Source organism: Cryptomeria japonica, chromosome 2 (genome assembly GCF_030272615.1).
Source record: "Cryptomeria japonica chromosome 2, Sugi_1.0, whole genome shotgun sequence".
Taxonomy (NCBI): domain Eukaryota; kingdom Viridiplantae; phylum Streptophyta; class Pinopsida; order Cupressales; family Cupressaceae; genus Cryptomeria; species Cryptomeria japonica.
In genome coordinates this window covers 626,447,266-626,468,286 of record NC_081406.1, presented here as the reverse complement: position 1 = coordinate 626,468,286, position 21,021 = coordinate 626,447,266, and the positions used below count along the sequence as shown (strand labels likewise).

General features: G+C 35.6%; 1 protein-coding gene across 2 annotated transcripts; it reads right to left on the bottom strand.

Moving 5' to 3' along the window:
• Positions 1–15,853: 15,853 nt before the first annotated feature.
• On the bottom strand, positions 15,854–20,510 carry LOC131078665 (transcription factor EAT1). 2 transcript variants are annotated; one of them, XM_058016416.2, is made up of 4 exons: positions 19,631–20,505; positions 18,395–19,348; positions 16,490–16,924; positions 15,854–16,274 (listed from the first exon to the last, which is right to left on the bottom strand). In XM_058016416.2, the coding sequence occupies exons 2-4, from the start codon at positions 19,301–19,303 to the stop codon at positions 16,182–16,184; spliced, it is 1,437 nt and encodes a 478-aa protein (XP_057872399.1). In that variant the 5' UTR covers positions 19,304–19,348; positions 19,631–20,505; the 3' UTR covers positions 15,854–16,181. The 2 variants fall into 2 exon arrangements, with proteins under 2 accessions (XP_057872399.1, XP_057872397.1); XM_058016414.2 differs by having other exon boundaries at positions 18,395–20,510.
• Between the last annotated feature and the right edge of the window lie 511 nt (positions 20,511–21,021).

Genomic DNA, 21,021 nt, shown 5'->3' with positions numbered 1-21,021 from the left:
TCAGTCATTCAGACTGTAACAGGATTATGTGCAATCAGATAACTGTCATCCCTAAAAGTTGTGAAGAATGAAATCATGATCAATGCAACAGGATCAAAATTTGACAAACGAGCAATGATAATCAACAACATTCTAGAATACGACACCAAGTTTGCATCAATGGTCATTGGGTACATTTCTATTTTCCTAGCAGAGAAAATTCTATTTTGCAGCACTGCTATTTATACTCCATATCAGATGATGAGAGAAAACAAGAAATATGATCTGCGTGAACTGCTCCGGAGTGAGCTTATCAAGAATATTAAGAAGATCAAAGAAAATAAGAAATAACTTTTCAAATTTTTAACCATGCTTCTATGTCTATTTTTTTACTTTATGAAAGAGGTTCCAGGTGTTGGTCTGGTAGAATGTGTTGGATATTGTTGCTGCTAGGATATGTTGTTGTCATTGATGTCAACATATTCTTGTGTTTGGTGTTCCAGTGATTACAGAGAATTGATTTGGTTTGGTTTGCTGATAAGGATTTGTGGTTCAGTAATGAAGTATCTCTAGTATCTCTACTTCATTCCTTATTGGTTTCAGTGATCCAAAAGCTTACTTGATCATATCCTTTGATCCGGTTTGAGGTTTAGTCTTTCTATTCTATGGTTGGCAGAGTTTGGTATTTGATCCATTGTGCTCTAGTATTATTATATATTTGGTTGTAGATTTGGGAGAGTGTTTAGGATGTTCATGTGTATCTACATTTTAGATGGTTCATGATTTGGTGCTCCACAAGTTATCTTTCTAGTCTGAATTATTGTTGTTAAGCATTCTTGAGTGTTTGTGTGTTCATCGATGAAGATTTGAATAAATGGTGTTGGTGCAGCTGTTGTGAATGGTCCTAATGTGTTTGTTGGTGTTTCCTAATCGTGTCCTATTTGTTTTGGTGGTCTGCATTGATCATTATGCGCAATATTGGTAATTTTGTTAATATGGTGATATTCTTCATGTTATGCGGTATTTTTGGTGGTGTAGCATGTTGCGGTTGATCGTGGCAAGATCTCTGATGGTGTTGCATGTTAGAGGAATTGATTTAGGTCAATGTTATGTCATCTATGGCATTGTATTGGTCTAGTGGTTGATTTATGAATCATGTGATTTAATTTTGTAATTAAGGGTTGAGGGTTTGGTCGACCTTGTAGTCAAGGTTGATGAATTGTATAAATAGGTGTTATATTCATGTATTTTGGGTGTCAAGTTTGTGTCTGCATCATCAAAGAGTGGCGTATGTGCGCATAAGTGAATTTATCCTTCGGTATGATATATTGAGTAGAGATTGTTGTAGGGAAGATGAATGAGCTTAACTGGAACTGTCATCAGGCATTAGCAGATGATATCTATGTAGTTCATGTAATCCGGATTGTAGTCCAAATATTATTGTAAGGTAGTGAACCTTCCTTGAGGGTTGGATCCTTCTGGGTCATTGTATTTTGAGTAGTGAGCTCTAGGCAGTGTGTCTGAATGCATGTGTATTCCCCATTGTAATATTTCCACATACTACTGCAGAGTATCATCTTATTATTGGTAGGTTCCCTTCGTGGTTTTTCCCTTAACCAGGTTTTCCACATCAAAAATCTTGGTGTCTTGTGTGTTGTTGTTATTGTCTTTATCTTTATTTTTGTGGTAGTTGATCAGATCTAAGATTGTGCTTAATTTGTTTAATCCAGTGAAAAATGATTCACCCCCCCCCCCCCCTCTAGTTTTCCTTCATTATTATTGCCAACAATTGGTATCAAAGCTAGATACTCTAGAAGAAGAATGACCGCTTGAGGAGATTAGGGATGGCAACCTATGTGTTCAAGAAGGAGATTCCTAGATTTGATGGAAGCAATTATACTGTATGGAAGGACCAGATGGAAGTTCACCTGAAGTGTCTTGGAGATGAGTATTGGAAGATCACAAAGAATGTCTACTATGTTCCTTAGAATGGACCGATCACTGTTGTTGAGATCAAGGATGTTGAACATAACATAAGAGCTAAGGAAGCATTGTTGAGTGCCTTGATTGATTCAAAGATGACTAATGTGATGGGTTTAAAAACTACACATGAGATCTAGAAGAAGTTAGAGACCTTGTATGAAGGAGATGCACAAGTCAAAGTAGCTAAGTTGCAGAGTTTGAAATGGAAGCATGAGGCGTTGAAGATGGGAGAAGATGAAAACATAACATCCTTTATGGCTAAGGTGAATGAGTTTGTCATGAACATCAAATGTGCTGGTCGAACTCTTAAAGAAAATAAGATTGTTGTTAAGGTGTTGAGATCATTATCTCCTGCCTACAAGCACAAAGTAGCTGCTATTGATGAAATCCAAAGTGTGACCACAGTGACAAGAGACATGTTGGTTGGAAAGCTTGTTGCATTTGAGTTGAGTGAATTTTGAGAATCACATGGTAAATCTAAAACTGCATTCAATGCCTCTATATCTAGGAAGCATAAGTGTGATTCAAGAGAAAGTTCATGTTGGATATCCAGATATGAAAGAGAAAAGAGAGAGATGGAAGAGAAAGAATGAGAATTGGATGAGCTTTAATCCCTTATTGCTCAAAGATTGCCTAAGGGAGTTGGTAAGTACGATGGAAAATTACCTTTGAAATGTTTCCCTTGTAATAAGATAGGTCACTTTGCTTCTAGGTGTCCTGAAAGAATGTCTAGATATGATAAGCATGAAAGGCATGATAGATCTAATAAGTATGATAGATATGAGAAGCATGTAAAGAAAGATAAGCCCTATAAGCCTAACCGGAAGTTCAGAAATCAGAAGAATTGTTATTATGTTGCTGATGAAGGTGTGACATATGACGAATCAAAGAATGGGAATTCAAAAGATGAATTTGTATTTATTGTTATCAAGGAAGATGATTCGGTACCAGTGAATTCTACAAGCTGCATTATTGAGGAGAAATCTTTAGCTGCTAAGATTGAAGAGAAAGATGAATGGGTAATTGGCAGCAATTGTTCACATCATATGACAAGTGATCAAAGTAAATTTGTAAGTATGGAAAGGTATGATGATGGTATAGTGATATTTGGAGATGATGAAGCTTGTGTAATTCATGGTAAAGGTTCTATATCTTTTAATGGTAAGCATAATACTGATGATGTCTTGTATGTTGAAGGTTTTAAGCATAACCTTTTGAGTGTTGGACATATGGTTGACAAGGGATATGATTTGCAATTCAAGAATGGTAAATGCAAGATCCTAAATACCTCTGGTATAGAGATTGCATCAAGAACTAAGACTAAAGGTAATATCTTTCTTTTGAATGTTGGTGAGAGAAGTTGTTTGATTGCCCAAATTGATGAAAGTTGGTTGTGGCATAGAAGGATGTGTCATGTTAATTTTTACTGCATGATAGGGATAATTTCTACTCAAGTTGTTAGAGATCTGCCTAAGATTGTGAAGCCATCTAATCCGGTATGTAAGGAATGTCAATTGGGAAAGCTAACAAGAACTACATTCAAAAGTAACTTTGTATTCATCTAATGGATTGTTAGATCTAGTGCATACTGACTTATGTGGTCCTACTAGAGTAAGAAGCATGCAAGGTGATAGATATCTCATGTTGTTGATTGATGAGTATTCTAGGATGATGTGGGTTACCTTTCTAAGGGAGAAATCAAAAGCATTGGCGAAATTCAAGATATTCAAAGCTAGAGTGGAAACTGAGATAGGGTTAAAGCTGGAGTGTCTGAGATCTGACAAAGGAGGAGAATTTACATCAGGAGAGTTTGATACATTATGTGAGGGGAATGGAATTAGAAGACAATTATCTACTCCTAGAACCCCTCAGCAGAATGTAGTTGTTGAAAGGAAGAACAAAACTATCTTGGATGTTGTCAGGACTATGTTGATTAAAGGAAATGTTACACAGACCTTTCGGAGAGAATTTGTTAGCACTGTTGTTTACACATTCAACCGAGTTCATGTAAAAGGTGATTCTGGTAAGACTCCTTATGAGCTATAGTTTGGTCATATTCCTATAGTTAGATATTTCAAAGTTTTTGGAATAAATGTTATATCAAGAGAGATGAGAATATAGGGAAGTTTGATGCAAGATGTGATGAAGGAATATTCTTGGGTTATTCTACTAAGAGAAAGGCCTACCGGTGTTACAACAAGAGACTGGGAAAGATAATAGAGAGTGCAAATGTGAAGGTTGAATAATGTCATGAAAAGCACATCAGAGCATACAGATATGAATTCAATGATGAAGATGTTATTTCAAAGCCTATGCAGACTAAGATCTTAAAGTATAATGATCTGGTAGAGACAGTTAATCCGGATATTGTTGCTATCAGTGAAGAAGTTCAAGAGCCAGACAATCAGAACAGTGAGAAGACTTTGAGGTATGTAAGATTTCATCATTCAGAAAATCAGATTCTTGGAGATAAGAATAAACATGTGATGACTAGGAGAAGGATTGATGCTGAAGAGATATGTTTGATTTCCAAGATTGAGCCTAAAGATGTTGCAAAAGCATGTAAAGATGAGAATTCGATAAAATCTATGGAAGAAGATTTGGATCAGATTGAGAATAATAACACTTGGGAGCTTCTTTTGAGACCTAAAGATAAGAATGTGATTGATACTAAATGGGTGTTCCAGAATAAACTAAATGAAGTCAATGAAGTGGTAAGAAATAAAGCAAGACTAGTATGTAAAGGGTGTTCTCAGATGGAAGGAATTGATTATGAGGAGACTTTTGCTCTGGTAGCTAGAATTGAAGATGTTAGATTGTTGCTTGCATATGTTGCTTACAAGAATTTCAAGGTATATTAGATGGATGTTAAGTCAGCCTTTTTGAATGGTGATTTGGAAGAGGAAGTCTACATTGAGAAACTAGATGGATTTTCTTTATCAGATGTAGGAGATATGGTATGCAAATTGAAGAAAGCACTATATGGACTTAAGCAAGCCTCTAGAGCCTGCTATGCAAGATTAGATAAGTATTTGTTGAAGTTGGGATTTTGTAAAGCAATTGTTGATAGTAATTTATACTTTAAGGTTGTTAATGATAACATTTTGATTGTTGAAGTCTTTTTTGATGATATCATTTTTGGAGGAGATGATGATTTGAGTATGAAGTTTGCTAATGATATGCAAAAGTAATTTGAAATATTTGTGATAGGTGAGATAAAAAAATTCTTAGTATTGCAAATTACACAAATTCACAAAGGCATTTTCATTTCTCAATCTAAGTATGTGAAGGACTTATTGAAGAAGTTTGGATTAGATGAGTCCAAACCTATTGGAACTCCTATGGTGACTAGATGCAAGTTGTCTGAGAATGATGAATCTCGGAAAGTTAATCAGACTTTGTATAGATCTATGGTTGGTGGATTGTTATATTTAACTCATACTAGACCAGACATTATGCATGTTGTTTGTCTTTGTGCTAGATTTCAAGCTAATCCTAAAGAGACTCATGTTACGGTTGTGAACATGATTTTCAGATACTTGAAGGGGACTGTTGACTATGGTTATGGTATCCGAAGAATGATGATTTTTTGCTATGTGCCTATACTGATGCAGATTGGGAAGGTGATGTTGATGATCGGAAAAACACTATCGATGGAGCGTTCTTTTTGGTAAATAAGTTGATTTCATGGTCCAATAAGAAGCAAGATGTTGTATCTCTATCTACTATTGAAGTCGAATACATTACTATTGCTAGTAACTATACTTAGGTAGTTTGGATGAAGCAAATGTTGAAGGATACTAGAGTACTTTATGATGATCCTATTGTTATATATTGTGATAATTCAAATGCTATAAATATTTCCAAGAATCTGGTATTGCATTCTAAAACAATGCATGTATCAATAAAATATCATTTCTTGAGGGAGAAAGTCAGTGATGAAGAAGTCAGATTGGAATATGTATCTACAAAGAATCAAATAGCATATATTTTCACAAAACTTTTTCCTGCAGATACATTTGTCTATTTGAGAGACAAGTTAGGGGTCTCCGCCCCTCCTGATGAGAACTAGATGCATTGAGATGCATCAATATGATGGATTTCATAGCCTTATCTTTTATCTGGGATGATGAGTTGGTACTACTACTCAACCGAAGAAGTCAGTGTGTGGTTCAGATGTTCAGAATTGTGAGTTTATCCTAAGGGGGAGAGAATCATGATTTATATTTTGTCTTTGGCATTGTTGTCAAAGGGGGAGAGATGCATGTGAAAAACCACCTTATTCTTGAAGCTTTGTTTGCATGATCTTAGGGGGAGTTTGTTGGAGATTGTTGGTGTTGATTCATTCTTTTGCATTGATTGTTTTTCACATTCATGTGTTGCCATCAATGCCAAAGGGGGATATTGTTGGATATTGTTGCTGCTAGGATATGTTGTTGTCATTTATGTCAACATATTCCTATGTTTGGTGTTCTAGTGATTACAGAGAATTGATTTGGTTTTGTTTGTCGATAAGGATTTGTGGTTCAATAATGAAGTATCTCTAGTATCTCTACTTCATTCTTTATTGTTTCAGTGATTTGTAAGTTTACTTGATCATACCATTTGATCTGGTTTGAGGTTTAGTCTTTCTTTTCTATGGTTGGAAGAGTTTGGTATTTGATCCATTGTGCTCCGGTATGATTATATCTTTGGTTGCAGATCTGGGAGAGTGTTTTGGATGTTCATGTGTATCTACATTTTATATGGTTCATGATTTGGTGCTCCACAATTTATCTTTCTAGTCTGAATTGTTGTTGTTAAGTGTTCTTCAATGTTTGTGTGTTGATCGATGAAGATTTGAATAAGTGGTGTTGGTGAAATTGTTGTGGATGGTTCTAATGTGCTTGTTCGTGTTTCCTAATCATGTCCTATTTGTTTTTGTGGTCCGCATTGATCATTGTGCGATATTGGTGATTTTGTTAATCTGGTGATATTCTTTGTGTTATGCGGTATTTTTGGCGGTGTGGCATGTTGCGGTTGATCTTGGCAAGATCTCTGGTGGTGTTGCATGTTAGAGGATTTGATTTAGGTCCATGTTGTATTGTCTATGACATTGTATCGATCCAGTGATTGATTTATGAATCGTGTGATGTAATTTTATAATTAACGATTGAGGGTTTGGCCGACCTTGTAGTCAAGGTTGATGAATTGTATAAATAGGTGTTATATTCATGTATTTTGGGTGTCGAGGTTGTATCTGCATTATCAAAGAGTGGTGTATGTGCGCATAGGTGAATTTATGCTTTGGTATGATCTATTGAGAAGAGGTTGTTGCAGGGCAGACAAATGAGCTTAAAACCAAAACTGTCATCAGGCATTAGAAGATGTTATATTTGCAGTTCATGTAATCTTGATTGTAGTCCGAATATTATTGTAAGGTAGTGAGCCTTCCCTAAGGGTTGGAAACTTCTAGGTCATTGTATTTTGAGCAGTGAGCTCTAGGCAGTGTGCTTGAGTGCATGTGCATTCCCCATTGTAATAATTACACATACTACTGGAGAGTGTCATCTTATTGTGGGTAGGTTCCCACCCTAGTTTTTCCCTTAACCGAGTTTTCCACTTCAAAAATCTTAGTGTTGTGTGTGTTGTTGTTATTGTCTTTATCTTTACTCTTGCTGCACTTGATCAGATCTGAGATTGTGCTTAATTTGTTTAATCCAATGAAAAGTGATTCACCCCCCTCTCAGTTTTCCTTCATTATTGTTGCCAAGAGAATAGGCATTTGATAGACCTGTAGGAGTTTAGATATGGGATATTAGAGTTGTTTATCATGAGCCTAATGTTATATATTGTGATAATTTTAGTGCTATCAATATTATTAAGAATCCAATGTTGCATTCTAAGACAAAGCATGTATCTATCAAGTTTCATTTCTTGAGAGAGAAGGTGAATGAGAAAGAAGTTAGATTGGAGTATGTATCTACAAAGAAACATATTGCAGATATATTTACAAAGCCTTTGCCAGGTGATATATTTGTATATTTAAGAAAGAAGTTAGGGGTGATTGCCCCTCCTCCTACGAACTAGATGCATTGTGCAACATTGATCTGGTGGACTTCATTGTCTTATCATGTTATCTAGATTGATGAGTTGGTGTTGTTGCTCCATGGGAGTAGTCAGTGTATGATTTAGTTGTTTAGTTTTATGATCTTATGCTAAGGGGGAGAGATTGTCCTTCTTAGGGGGAGAGATGCATGAGATATTTTCTGAGTGAGAGATTATGATTTGTATATGTCTTTGGCATTGATGTCAAAGGGGGAGAGATGCATGTGAAAAACTGCTATATCTTGTGTTGATCTCAGGGGGATATGTTTGAGAGTTATGGGAGATTATTGGATGTTGATTTCTTTCTTTGCATTGATTTTGTTTCACATTCATATGTTGTCATCAATGCCAAAGGGGGAGATTGTTGGATATTAAAATTGCTGGAATATGTTGTTGTCATTGATGTCAACATATTCCTATGTTGCGGAGAATTGGTTGTTGCAGTTAGTTGGTTTTAGTGATCTGTTGCAGATGTACTAATGCGGTTTATTGGGTTTTGAGATGCTTATCTTTAGTAGATTCAGTATGAGTTTCATGATGCTATGAGGTGATTTGGTCGAGTTGTGCGATCTGGTGTGATGATTGGTTTTTTAGTGTTCTGTGTTGCAAAGTTGTGGTATTTCATTTATATTGCTCCAGAATGATGATATCTTGAGGTGTAGATTTTTGAGAGTATTTGGGAAGTTCATGTGTGTCCTCAGATCGAATGGTTCATGATTTGGAACTTTGCAAGCATATCTTTCACTTTGTCAGTTAGTATTCTTGAGCTCTAGTGATATTGTTAATAATGATTCTTATTATCCTAGTTGTTGTGGTGATTGCAGTGGAATTCACATTGCTTGTTGATGTTCTATGATCATTTCCTATGCGTTTTGGTGGTCTACATTGATCGTGGTGCAAGTTATTGACGATTTTATTGGTTCAGTGATATTCTTCATGTTATGCGACATATTCGGTGGTGTAACGTGTTGCAGATGATCTTGACGAATAATTTGGTGGTGTTGTGTGTTTGAGGATTTGATTTGGATCTATGCTATGTCCTTGCCGACATTGTATTGGGCCAGTTATGGATTTATGTATCATGTGATGTAATTTTGTAATTAGGTCTTATGTGTTGAGTCGACCTTGAGGGTAAGGTTGATGAATTGTATAAATAGGTGATGTAATCATGTAAGTTGTGTGTATGTGGTTGTGTTTATGATTTGAGAAAGTATTGTATTAGCGAACAAGGGAATTTATCATTCGGAAGTGTGGAAGAGAAGAGCTAAGTTGTTGTGCAGACAATGTGCTTAACGGGAACTATAATTAGGCATTTGGAGATGCTATTCTTCCAGTTCATGTAATCCAAATTGTTGTTTGATCTTTGTAAGGCAGTGAGCCTTCCTAGGGTTGTAGCCCTTTGTTGTTTTGAGCAGTGTGCCTGAATGCATGTGCATTTCCCATTGTAATATTTTCACATACTACTCTAGAGTATCATCTTATTGTGGGTAGGTTCCCACCATGGTTTTTCCCTTATCCGGGTTTTCCATGTCAAAAAACCTTGTATTATGTGTATTGTTGATGTGGTGATCATTTATGTTATTGTTGTTCATAATCAGATTTGAAGTTAAGGTTAATTTGGTTGATCTTGGTGAAAACTGATTCAGCCTCCCGCTCAGTTTTCAATGAGTGAAAAATGTTGATCTTTGGGGGATATTCTTGATTCTTTGATTATTTTGAGTCCAGTAGTTTGATTTTGGTTTTGATATCGACACTTAGTCATTTTTCACTAAGTGTTGCCATCAATGCCAAATGGGGAGATTGTTGGCATGAGACGTTGCATTGAGGATCAGTTGTTGTCATTGATGGCAACTAGCATCTGTTGAGTCGGATATTCAATCTGCAGTTCATGATTCATTCATTCTGGAAGATTGGTTAAAGTCTAGTGAGGTTCGGTAAGAAGAAAGTGTAACCGACAGAGTGTGCAGTTTGGTGGTCAGCATATTATTTTGGTTGAGTATTTTGGTTTGCGTATCTGGCAGATGTGTTGTGGATATGAAATTCACCTTATTCCAGGTGTGTGGCCTCTAGTTTTGAATTTGGTGTTGGTTAAGAGACCCACTAGACCATTTTTCTGGTATAACAATGTTTGGGTGTAGTAGCGTGTTAAGATTTGTTGTCTGGATCGTGCGGAGTAATTTTGATGGTCGATTGTGTGTTCGAGGTCGATGAGCCAACATATGTGAAGCATGTGGACATCTTGTTTTGGTCCGCTTAGGTGTTTTTGGATCGGTTTAAACAGACTTGGATTACATATTTCATGTTGTGTGTTATGCGGTTTTTAGGCCGACAAGGAATTGATCTAATTTGATGGTGCAAATATATTAATCTGAATGATATGATCATTTGGGAAGTTGTTGGTGATGTAGAAAGCGTGTATGAGAGATTATGTGCAGTTTTGTGTGTGCGGTTGAGATATTTGTGCTCTGATATGTGACAGAGAAGAGCAAAACAGAGTAGAGAAAGAAAACAGTGGTAGAAGACCTTTTGTGCTTAACCGAAACTTCTTTCTGGCATTTGTAGATACTACTATTCATTTCAGACATTCTTGTTCTTATTTGTAATCACTTGTAAGGCAGTGAGCCTTCCTCTGGGTTTGTTGGTAAACGGATTTGTTGCTTTAAGAAACTTTCTTGAAAAACTCTGTTTTGCCCTGTAATTAGCAACAAAGCGTTCACAACAGTTGAAGAATCACAAAAACAAAAGAATGGTAATTCTTCTCTGCGTTTGAGAGGGGCAGCTCCATCGTATAATGGGGGTATTTGGATTTTTCAAAAATTTAAAGAACGAACAATAAAGAAGGATTGAATGCCATATAAGGTATGAATCTAGATTAAAATAAATTCCATATAATCAAGTTTGAGATACCACAACTTGAAATAAACTTCTTCACATTCAATGTTAAAGGGAAAGCATTAGGTAATCATCAATCAAACATAAGAACATTGATAATAACCCATGAGAATAAGTTGAACACACATCCAAATTGATCTCTATTGCTTAATTGCTTGAATAATACTATCCAATTCTCTTATACAAAGCTTGTGAAAAAGTGGAAATCCCCCTACATCGAATAATAATGAGGTATATATAGGTGAAGTCGTAACCACCTGAGGTAACTACCCTAACCACCTTTATAACTACTTTATAACTTCCTCAACTACTTGAAATAACTTCCTCAACTACTTGAAATAACTTCCTCAACTTTGGAAGAAATAACTACTTAGAAAAACTACCCAAAATGAGAACTTAGGATAACTACCTCATCCAATGCTTAGAAAAACTACCCCTTACAAATAAGTTAGGATTGACCTAACTTTCACAAAAGAAAAGCCCAAATTCTAACTTTAATTACAATAAGTGACTTAGGTCACTTTTACAAAGATCAACTTGAAACATTAAAACATTAAAGTTAGGACCAATGTAAGGCACTTATCCATCTTCATCTTCTTTATTGATCCTTGTGACCATCTCATCATCTATTCATCTTTATTGACATCAAGAAGTAGTTTTCGCCAACACATCTTCTTCAAGTACATATGTGCTTCAACTATCCCATTAAGCATCTTTTGCTTCCATGAATACACCTTCCAAAAACCAAGGAGTCTTGCATCAATGTAACTAACTTATTTCAAAATATTGCATATTTTGTTCACATTTCCCCATAACCATCTTAACATGACATTAAAGCGAGAAGAGTTGAATGTATTCGCTAAATGATAAATTTATATACATCTATACATTCTTTGTCACATTCTGTCAATACTTCCTGCACTTCTCTTTATCTCCACATCAGCAAGATTCCAGAAATTGACTTTGGGATTTTTTGACATATCTTCTCATAAGCTTTTAAATTCATTCTAATATGTCTTTTGTGTGCAACCTGTTATTATTTCATTTTCCTCCATGAGATGACATGTTTTGGAGGCATTTGTCAAATGGATCTTTTTCTATGCAAATTCTTTCACGGCTTGTCCGGTGTACTTCAGTGGGTGTCCATACCATGAGCATGAAATAATGTTTCTCTCAAGCATCCTTTTGAATAATTCATGATGCCATGTCTATGTTTGTCATGCTACACACATGTCGACCAATTCCTCTCCTTTACTTTGTATTCTTGGGTGACAATGTTGATTGCTAGGACATAGTTAAAACCAACATCTTTCATAGGCAATTTAAGGAGTATCGGCAATGTTTAACTCTTTGTTCTCCCTGTTCATCGACGTTATGGTATGTGTGAGAATCTTTACTTTGGCAAGCTAGGAAGAGTTAACAACTTGTTGACAAAGCCAATATGCCACCTTGAAACCTTTTCTTCACCTTGTCTATACTTACATTCTTTCCTTGTGCTATTACAAAACTCCAGTTTTAACAAAGGCAAAAGGATGCTAGTAGAGGTTACAGAATTTGTCTTTACACCCGCCAATTGCATCGACTTGAAAATTTCTAAAGACTTTCTTTTAACAGACCGATTTGTGTATATCCTGCAATCTTTGGTTGTCATGAGACCACATTTCTTTGATGTTTTTCCTTTGAAGATGCTTTAGTGCATGACCATACATTGCTATGAAGATGTGAAGAGCCCTACGAAATGGTTGGGAAATGCGACATTACTTCTGCAAATTGCATTTGTTTGAAAGTTTTGAAATCTTTTTCAACATCTCCATTTTGCGCAGTCTGCAACTCAAACAGCTCATTCATTTTTTTCTATGTTCTTCCACATTTTGCATACATGTCTATCAAGGCTGTCACAACTATAACATCTGAAGAAAATCCGTCTTCAAACACTTTTCGATGGATTTTCATACCCTCGTCCAAGGCTCCCATTTTGGCGCACGTAGGGAGGATGCTGGAAAAGGTTGCTGAGTTGAGCTCTACATCTGCCAACTGCATTTTCTTAAAAATCTCTAAAGAGTTTTCCACAAGGCTATTTTGTGCATGTCTTGCAGTCATCGCATTTCATGAGATCACATCGATTTGAGGCATTTTGATGGGTGAACGTAACCTGTTCGAAAGCTTCCATTTTGCGCAGGCAGAGAGGATGGTGGTCAGGGTCGTGGAATTCGGTTCTAAGTCTACGAACTGCATTTGCTTGAAGTTTCTAAAAACGTTTCTATGAATCTTGCACCCTATTCTTCGATGAAGTAGTTATTTGCAAGTAGTTATTATAACTACCTTCTCTTCACCCTATGAAAACAAACGAAAAACTCCCTTTGTCGGAAATTTGTGAAAGTTGGCCAATCTTTCAATAATTTCACTTATCCTTCATGTCTTCACTTCATCGATGACTTTTGAGAGTGCCAAATTTTTCTTTTGATAAGCTTTCTCCAAATCTTTTTGGTGACTTTCCTTGTACACTCCACAACTTGTCACTAATGCTATTAGATGGGACATATCGGTGGTTTTGGATATTTGAGCAAGTCATCGATAAATGAGTGCATTGGGGTCTTTCAAAATTGAAACAATTCATTGACAAGTGAAGAGCTAAGTGAGAGAATCGGTCTTAAATACTTCGGAAACTTTGTGAAATGAGCAATAAATATCATTTTGATATGCCATTTGATAAAAGCTTCATCTTCGGTGATTTATTAAAATGTAACAACTCATCGAAAATGCCTCATGATTGAATACCTTGGCATCTTTGAAAACTTGGCCACAGTATGAAAAATCTCACCAGGAAGGAACATTGACACAAAAAAATTTTAAATTTTGACAAGTTTGAAATTAGGGCTAACAGGGTTGTAGCCCTCTTTTGTAATTTGGTTATGAGCTCTAGGCAGTGTGCCTGAATGTATGTGCATTCCCCTCTTGTAATATTATTATACTCCTGATCACAGTATTATAATATTGTGGGTCTCAATCCCACCATAGCTTTTCCCTTAACCGGATTTCCACGTAAAAATCTCTGTGTTATGGTGTTGATGATCTTGCCTTTGAGTTTCTGCATTTACTTCATTTGCATAAAGCGGTTGTATGATCAGGTTATAAAAGTTAGATTTATTGAACACTAATTCACTCCCCCTCCCCTCTCCCAGTGTTCCCTTAGATCCAACATTTCTATTGTGTTATTCTTCCTCTAGAAAAAAATTCAAGAGGTAATTGTTATCTACTAAGAATGACTCCCCTTTCCAAAGTAACGGTTTCAACTTCCAAACATTATTTATTTCAGAAATTGACAAATATCATTATTTAACACATGAATAAGTCAAAAGCCAATTTATGTGCCAACACACCAACAAGGATGAATGTGGATAAGAATGCAATGAACTATTAATAATGTGCAACTAAACTATGTTTTTCAACTATAAATGTGCATAGTAATCAATCATGCATACCAAAGAAGTTGTTTGTGCAATGTTGAAAGTTAGCAATACTCAAATGACTATATTTGTATTTGAATACGGAAATCAATGTGTGAACCAATAACCTACACAAACACAACGAGAAATTACACAAAGAAATATAAAGAAAAATATGTATAAATAAGACTTGCACACACATACATCTTTTTGGCTAGTGCAAGATTACATTATCCTTGAGGCATCACTCTTGTATAACTTAGCTATAAACCTAAAGGAAGGGAAGAATGGTGTTGATTATGTACTAAATTGATTTACTACCTGCAAAAAATCAATTCCATTGATTTGATGAGTGTCTCATAATCTAAAATGGCATAGAATTACAACTACTTTTTTTTTTCTTATAGTGAATTTAAACATAGAGTATGCTTGTAAACTTGTTTGCCTTTACCTTTTTGAGAGATGAATCTATCAAGGTATTTTCTAGAAACATTAGGAGTTTGCAGACTTGATAGGTGAACTGGTTCTCCCACATCAAACACCATTTCTAAGTTAAATTAACAATTATGAATGAAATCAAAGACAATCTATATAGACATGCAAATGAACTAGATGATGATAGTGCAAATATGATTATTAATTTCCCTTTAGAAATTTAAGTGTCTTGTATTCATTCTCCTTGACATCCTTCATTTGTTAGATATGTCTAAACACACAAATGAATATATTTAGATACAATGACATAGTAACAAGCCACACAAACATGTGCTAAGATGGCTCTAAATGACTAGTAGAAGGGTCTATAAAAAAGATAATATTTGAATTCTAGGGTCATTTTCATACACCTTGGGATTGGACAAAGTAAATTCCATACCACTCAAAAATGAAACTTGGGACTAAAACAATCATTTCAAAGTAAGAAAGTGAATTGATAGAAGCAAGTGTTAGTGAAGGCACAATAATGATAAATAAATTATAAATGTATAAGAATTAATGTAAATAAAAAAATATAAAAATGAAGATTGAATCATGAACCAAACGAAACAAAAAAAATATTTCACTTGATATATTATAACATTAAGACAAATGACATACATATGTTAATGGACCACCAATTAAAAATTATATAAATTTAATACACAACTGTACATGATATATATAGAAACAAACAAGTAAAATTATACAATTAAGAATAATGCATGCCCTCACAAAACAGATCAGACAGATATAGCATGGAATATTGGTACACATCCTTAAAAATAAAATGAAAAACTAGCTATCTAAATGTGATGTAACCATAACTCTATTTGTTCTTTCTTCTTTGGTAACCATAACACTGCTTTGTCTTTCTCTTTGTAGTTTTATGGATGAGCTTATTCATACTCTTTTAAAGGATGTGATATGGAAATAATCCTTCCATCATAAATACATAAACCGACAATAATTCCAAACAATAGAGATTACCATGACACAGAAATCTTGAAAAAGATTACTAGAAATAGTGCATTTGAGATTGCACTCATACTGATTACGAGCCTGCCTTGGCTACAATTATCTGAATATCTTACTGAAAACATTCTCACAGTAGTTGTACGTGGAAAATTATAAGCAATATATGTTGATAGATAGTGAAGAATAAACTGCAACAGAATTTCTAAGAGCTTATGGAACAGGAGGGCAATGGTTATTTGTACCTAGAGTACCATATGACCACCATCTAATTGTTCTCATGTGTCATTGCTACAAAACTTTTTGACTGTCAGTCAAACATTCAAGGCGTAAATATATAATACTTCAAAAATTAGAAATGTAGCTTGTTTGACGATCTACAGCTTCCATCAATTTTGTAGCAATGGAACCTGCATGTTCACATGAGCCTTCATAAATCTGCATGAAGAAAGAAAACCAATATTTCTATTAATATATAGAGCATGTGAAGAATTCATGCAAATTAATATCATTTTTGAATGCTGGAACAAAAATTGTTTTTTTTTTCCTAACCTGCACAAGATTTATGGAAAATTGGTGATTTATGAAGCATTCTAATCTACTAATAGTTTATGGCATTAGAAGGTGTTATAAAAGAAGTAATGGGTGTTTACCTTTGTATTGAACATGAAGATATAATGCTCCCCAATATTAGCACCATTTGCATGAAGGATTTCAAGGTGCAGTTCATGGAGAATGAGAGAGACACACAGAAGACAACTGCGGCGTTTCCTTTGAATGAGCTTGATATTTACCTCATTATCAACAATGCGAACATCAACATGGGTTCCATCTTTTGAGATTCTTTTTAGCCATGTGCTTCTCAGCGACCCATTTGACAAAATTTTTTGATCTTTCTCACAGTGTAAAGCAGGTACAGCTGCTTTTGAACAACTTTCCAGTGCTTCATGGTCATTACTAACCCTGTATCTTTTACTTCGCCCGCTTCCACACTTCTTCTCTTCTACCAATATTTTCATCTCTTCTACTGTACGCAGCAACTCTTTTATGTATTCTATAGCATCTCCGACTATGGAAGCTCTGTCAGCCTTCATGCAGATAGGAGTCATAAACCATTAAAATAACAAATTGTAAAAAGTAATCATTTTTTCTTATTATGTGTTTTTTCATTTTGATGATGAATCAGAAAGTGTGATTGAAATGATAATGTAAAAATTATCACATAATAGAATTCAGAAAACAATAACATAAACAATATGGATTGTAGAAATCTGATATCATTAAACTGTAAAAATTGGCTAACCTTAAACTACACACTAAACAACATATTAAACCTAAAGAATGTCAGCCAACTCTGATTGTTTAACACTTTTAAATGTAGAAATCAAAATTTAATGTGTGATTTAAACTGTCCATAAAAAATTGAATGACCTATGTGCTCGATCGTGGGTATTATAGGCCTAGCCAGTACTTATAAACTGAGAAAAAGACAAGAGAAGAGTTGCAGTCTCGGACGCTTGCAGCTTTTGATAACTTTTATGTGATAGAACTGATACAACTTTTACAAATATGTAGCATCAAATGAAAGAAAACTAAAAATAGCATTTAGCATGGTTTCCAGTTTCAGGTCATTTAGCATTAAACTTATGATTGAAGTACGGTTGATCAGGATTCCACTCATTCTCCGATATTTTGTTTGTTATATTTGGTAACGAGCCAGACAGAAGGTTAAATTTCAATATTCAATTACTAAAATTCAATAAATGCAATTCTAACAGATACATGAATTGGGCTATGAAGGGGGTTATGTATAATCGGATATGACTCAAAATTGTTGTTATTCATTATGAGGTAGTGGTACTCATCTCTGGTCTGCTACAGTTCATTAAGTATCAAGTAAAGAAATGGTGCAAACTAGACACCGGCCATGTAATCACAAATAAATGATCTAACAATTCTACCCAAAGAATGCATAAATTTTCACCTTATAAATGAAACCTTTTGACAGTAAATGAAGGGAAGATTTCTGCTCACAAGTTTTGTCTTAGAGAAATCTAAGTAATTCAACTATTTTGGTGATTGAAACATCCCTCTTAACTGTATATCTTAAGTATTCTAGGCTAGCTACTCAGCATTCTTATATAAAGCGATGAACCACTGCACTGTGGAGAATCCAGCATCAAAGCCTTAAATATGGCTTACAGTAGTAAGATTACAAGTGATAGAAAACATAATTGAAAGGCCTAATATAATTGAATCTCTAGACCTCTCATCAATTAGGTGAGTATTGTAAAGGGCTCATACTTTTCTTCTTCTTTCACTGCTAGGATCCTAAGAGCTGCCATTCCAAATGCAAAAGCTGCCCCTAAATCAAACAATTTACAATAACCTAGATTGCCGTTACACCAACAAAATCAACTCAAATTAAGCTTCATTGAGCAAACTAACTGTCAAACAGTAATGCTGTCAAGAACTTACAATCCAAATAACAAAATGAAAAACTTTAATTGATGGAACAGGCAATCAATTCATGCCTTATTCTAGTCCGATCAACATACCTTGGTGGGATTGGGAACCAGAGTCCGCAGGCTTTGATATTTTTCATTTAAGTACTCTCTCCTCTGTCTTTCAGTAGCAAAATGGTTGCTTCCACGGGCCTCCCCTTTGGATAGAGACATGTCACGTTTCAGTTCAAGAATAGAATTAGTAAACTGTCTTCCAGCTTCTGCTTCTTGTAGGGCTGCTTCCTTTTCATCAAGACCCAGATATGGTTTGGGAGGGTTAAGTTGAAAGTTGTGAGGAAGTGTGTGCAACATGTCCCTTAAACATGGTGAGTGTGGTGGAAAAGAGAGATGGGGATCATACATTCTGGAATTCTGATCAACCATTTCACCACTGAGAATCGGAAATATATCCAGGCTGGGTTTTTTGGAACCAAAGGAAATGGTGGTGGTGCCCACCGAACATCTGGGGATTTGTAACAAGTTGAGAAGTTCTGGGGGAGGAGGATAAGCCGTGGAGGTGGCATTAGTGCAGTGGGTGTTGTTAGCAACAGCATAGGATGAGATATGATGTGATTGATCAAGGAAATTCTGCTGCTGTTGCTGGTTGAAAAGTGATAATTCTTGCATTTCATGAAAATTAACTTCCCATGAACTGGCCACTGTAGCGACACTAGCACTAGAGTTTTGCCCTGGACACACATCATATTGCTGCTGAAGAACATCCCGGATCATCTGACTGTGATACTCTTGCTCTGATTCAAAGTTGAGCTGCTGTTGAATGTCGCTTGCAATTCCAACTTCATCTGAGAAATTGTTGTGAGTAACCTCTCCCAGGGAAAAGTTTGGCAGTCTCACAGAAGCTTTCTGCAAATTCTCTTCCAGTCCCATTATCCCAGAGCTAACTTGTTCTACTGGTAGCCCAGTGTACCCAGGCTGAGGTTCAACATAGTTATTATCATACATGGTGCTAGATTCCTTCCAATTGGCTGAGTCAATAAAGGTCTGCTCCTGCATTTTCAATGGCATATTATTCTCAAGATATCAACTCTGAACAGCTAAGAGATCGCAGAAAGTAAATCCTGGTTCTATCAAGAGATCCAAACATTACAAGCACCTTATTATGACGGAAGTATACCTCAATCCCAAGTCATCTAAATTCTCTTTGAATCAATTTTTTTTGTTTTTAATAGTGGGTATCTGATTTATACTAAAAAGCTGAATCATTTAATGCTTAAAGGCAGCATTGTACAGAAGCATTTAGTGAAGTTCAGATTAAGAGGGTACACTTACAAAATGGGATTCTCTCAGAACAATCTAAACCCAATCACAATCTCCGCTGGCAAAATCAGAAGAAGAAACAACTAGGACACCTTTCTGAAGTGGGTGCTTGCCCTTTTCAGTCCTTGAGACTACAGCCTAAAAAACAACCAAATCTACTAATGCCACGACATGCCTCTGCTCTTCCAAAACCAATGCTCAATATTGACCGACTAATCCACAGATCACAAACACTGGAAAACAAATTTATGGGTATATGATTGACAGATGGATAACGCAACTTCTTAGTCAAATTTGTTAACCCTTTTTATAAGCCAATAAAAGGAGTCCCACTTAACACTCAATTCTCTTGGCAGTGTCGTGTAAATTAAGGAACACAGAAAACAGGCAGCAGAAGCAGATCAACTCTAGTCATCCCAAGAATCAACTCTGAGAAAACCTATATCTATAGGGGAAACAAGAAAAAGAATTTGAATCCCAAAAGAATGAAAAGCAATAGCATTAGCGTACAAGGCTTAAAGTAAGGAGGATAAAGTGCAGGAAGAGGGGTTATGGATGTGAAGTGGGTGGGCATACTGGACCATCAACAACCCACAGCTACATATAGCAATGGCGATAACAATTTCACAAAAGAGTTAACATCTATACAATGTCTAATCAATTTTCCAATCAATATATACTTGTTTTTTTTACCCCTAACCAAGAATTTTGGACCACAGTGTAACAGATGTCCACGCTATATTGTAGGGCAGGCGGGTATCTGACAGTGATGGAAGTTAAAAAACCCACAATTATTTTATTTTATATGAAGTTACTCTTCACGACACGCAGTTATTTTCTCTTCCAAACTGTAGAGATTCTTTCTGGCCCCATTGTCGGTCCTTTCTCAGATGGAATATCTCCGTATTTTGATATACCCCATCATTACTTCCGGTAGAGCTCAACTAACAGCAAAGTACTAGAAAAATCTGCAACTTGTTAGGCAATTAACTATGAAACCCATTTAAGAATATATGCTTTTCTTTTGGGATAATCCCTCACGTAATCCTTATGATTCCGTCGGAGGAGGATAGAAATGATTTTTATATTGGCATCCTGATGATTCCATTTAACGGGTTTTGACTGCAACCTTATTTAGTCAATATAAACATAATTTCTCCATGTTAAAATATATGGACCATGCTCTTTACACTCTCCTTCATGTTTTATTCTCTATTGGGAGGTTGAGCAATGCACACAACGCTTTCCAACGCCCTCCAACTTTTATTAATCGTACTCTCTTCTTCTCCTCTTCTGAGCTGTTAACTTTCTTTAACCTGCACTTCTTATCATATCAATCTTTTCCAGATCAGATAATTCAAATTAATAATTGTTAAAAAAAAGTTTTTGGGTCTCATTACATG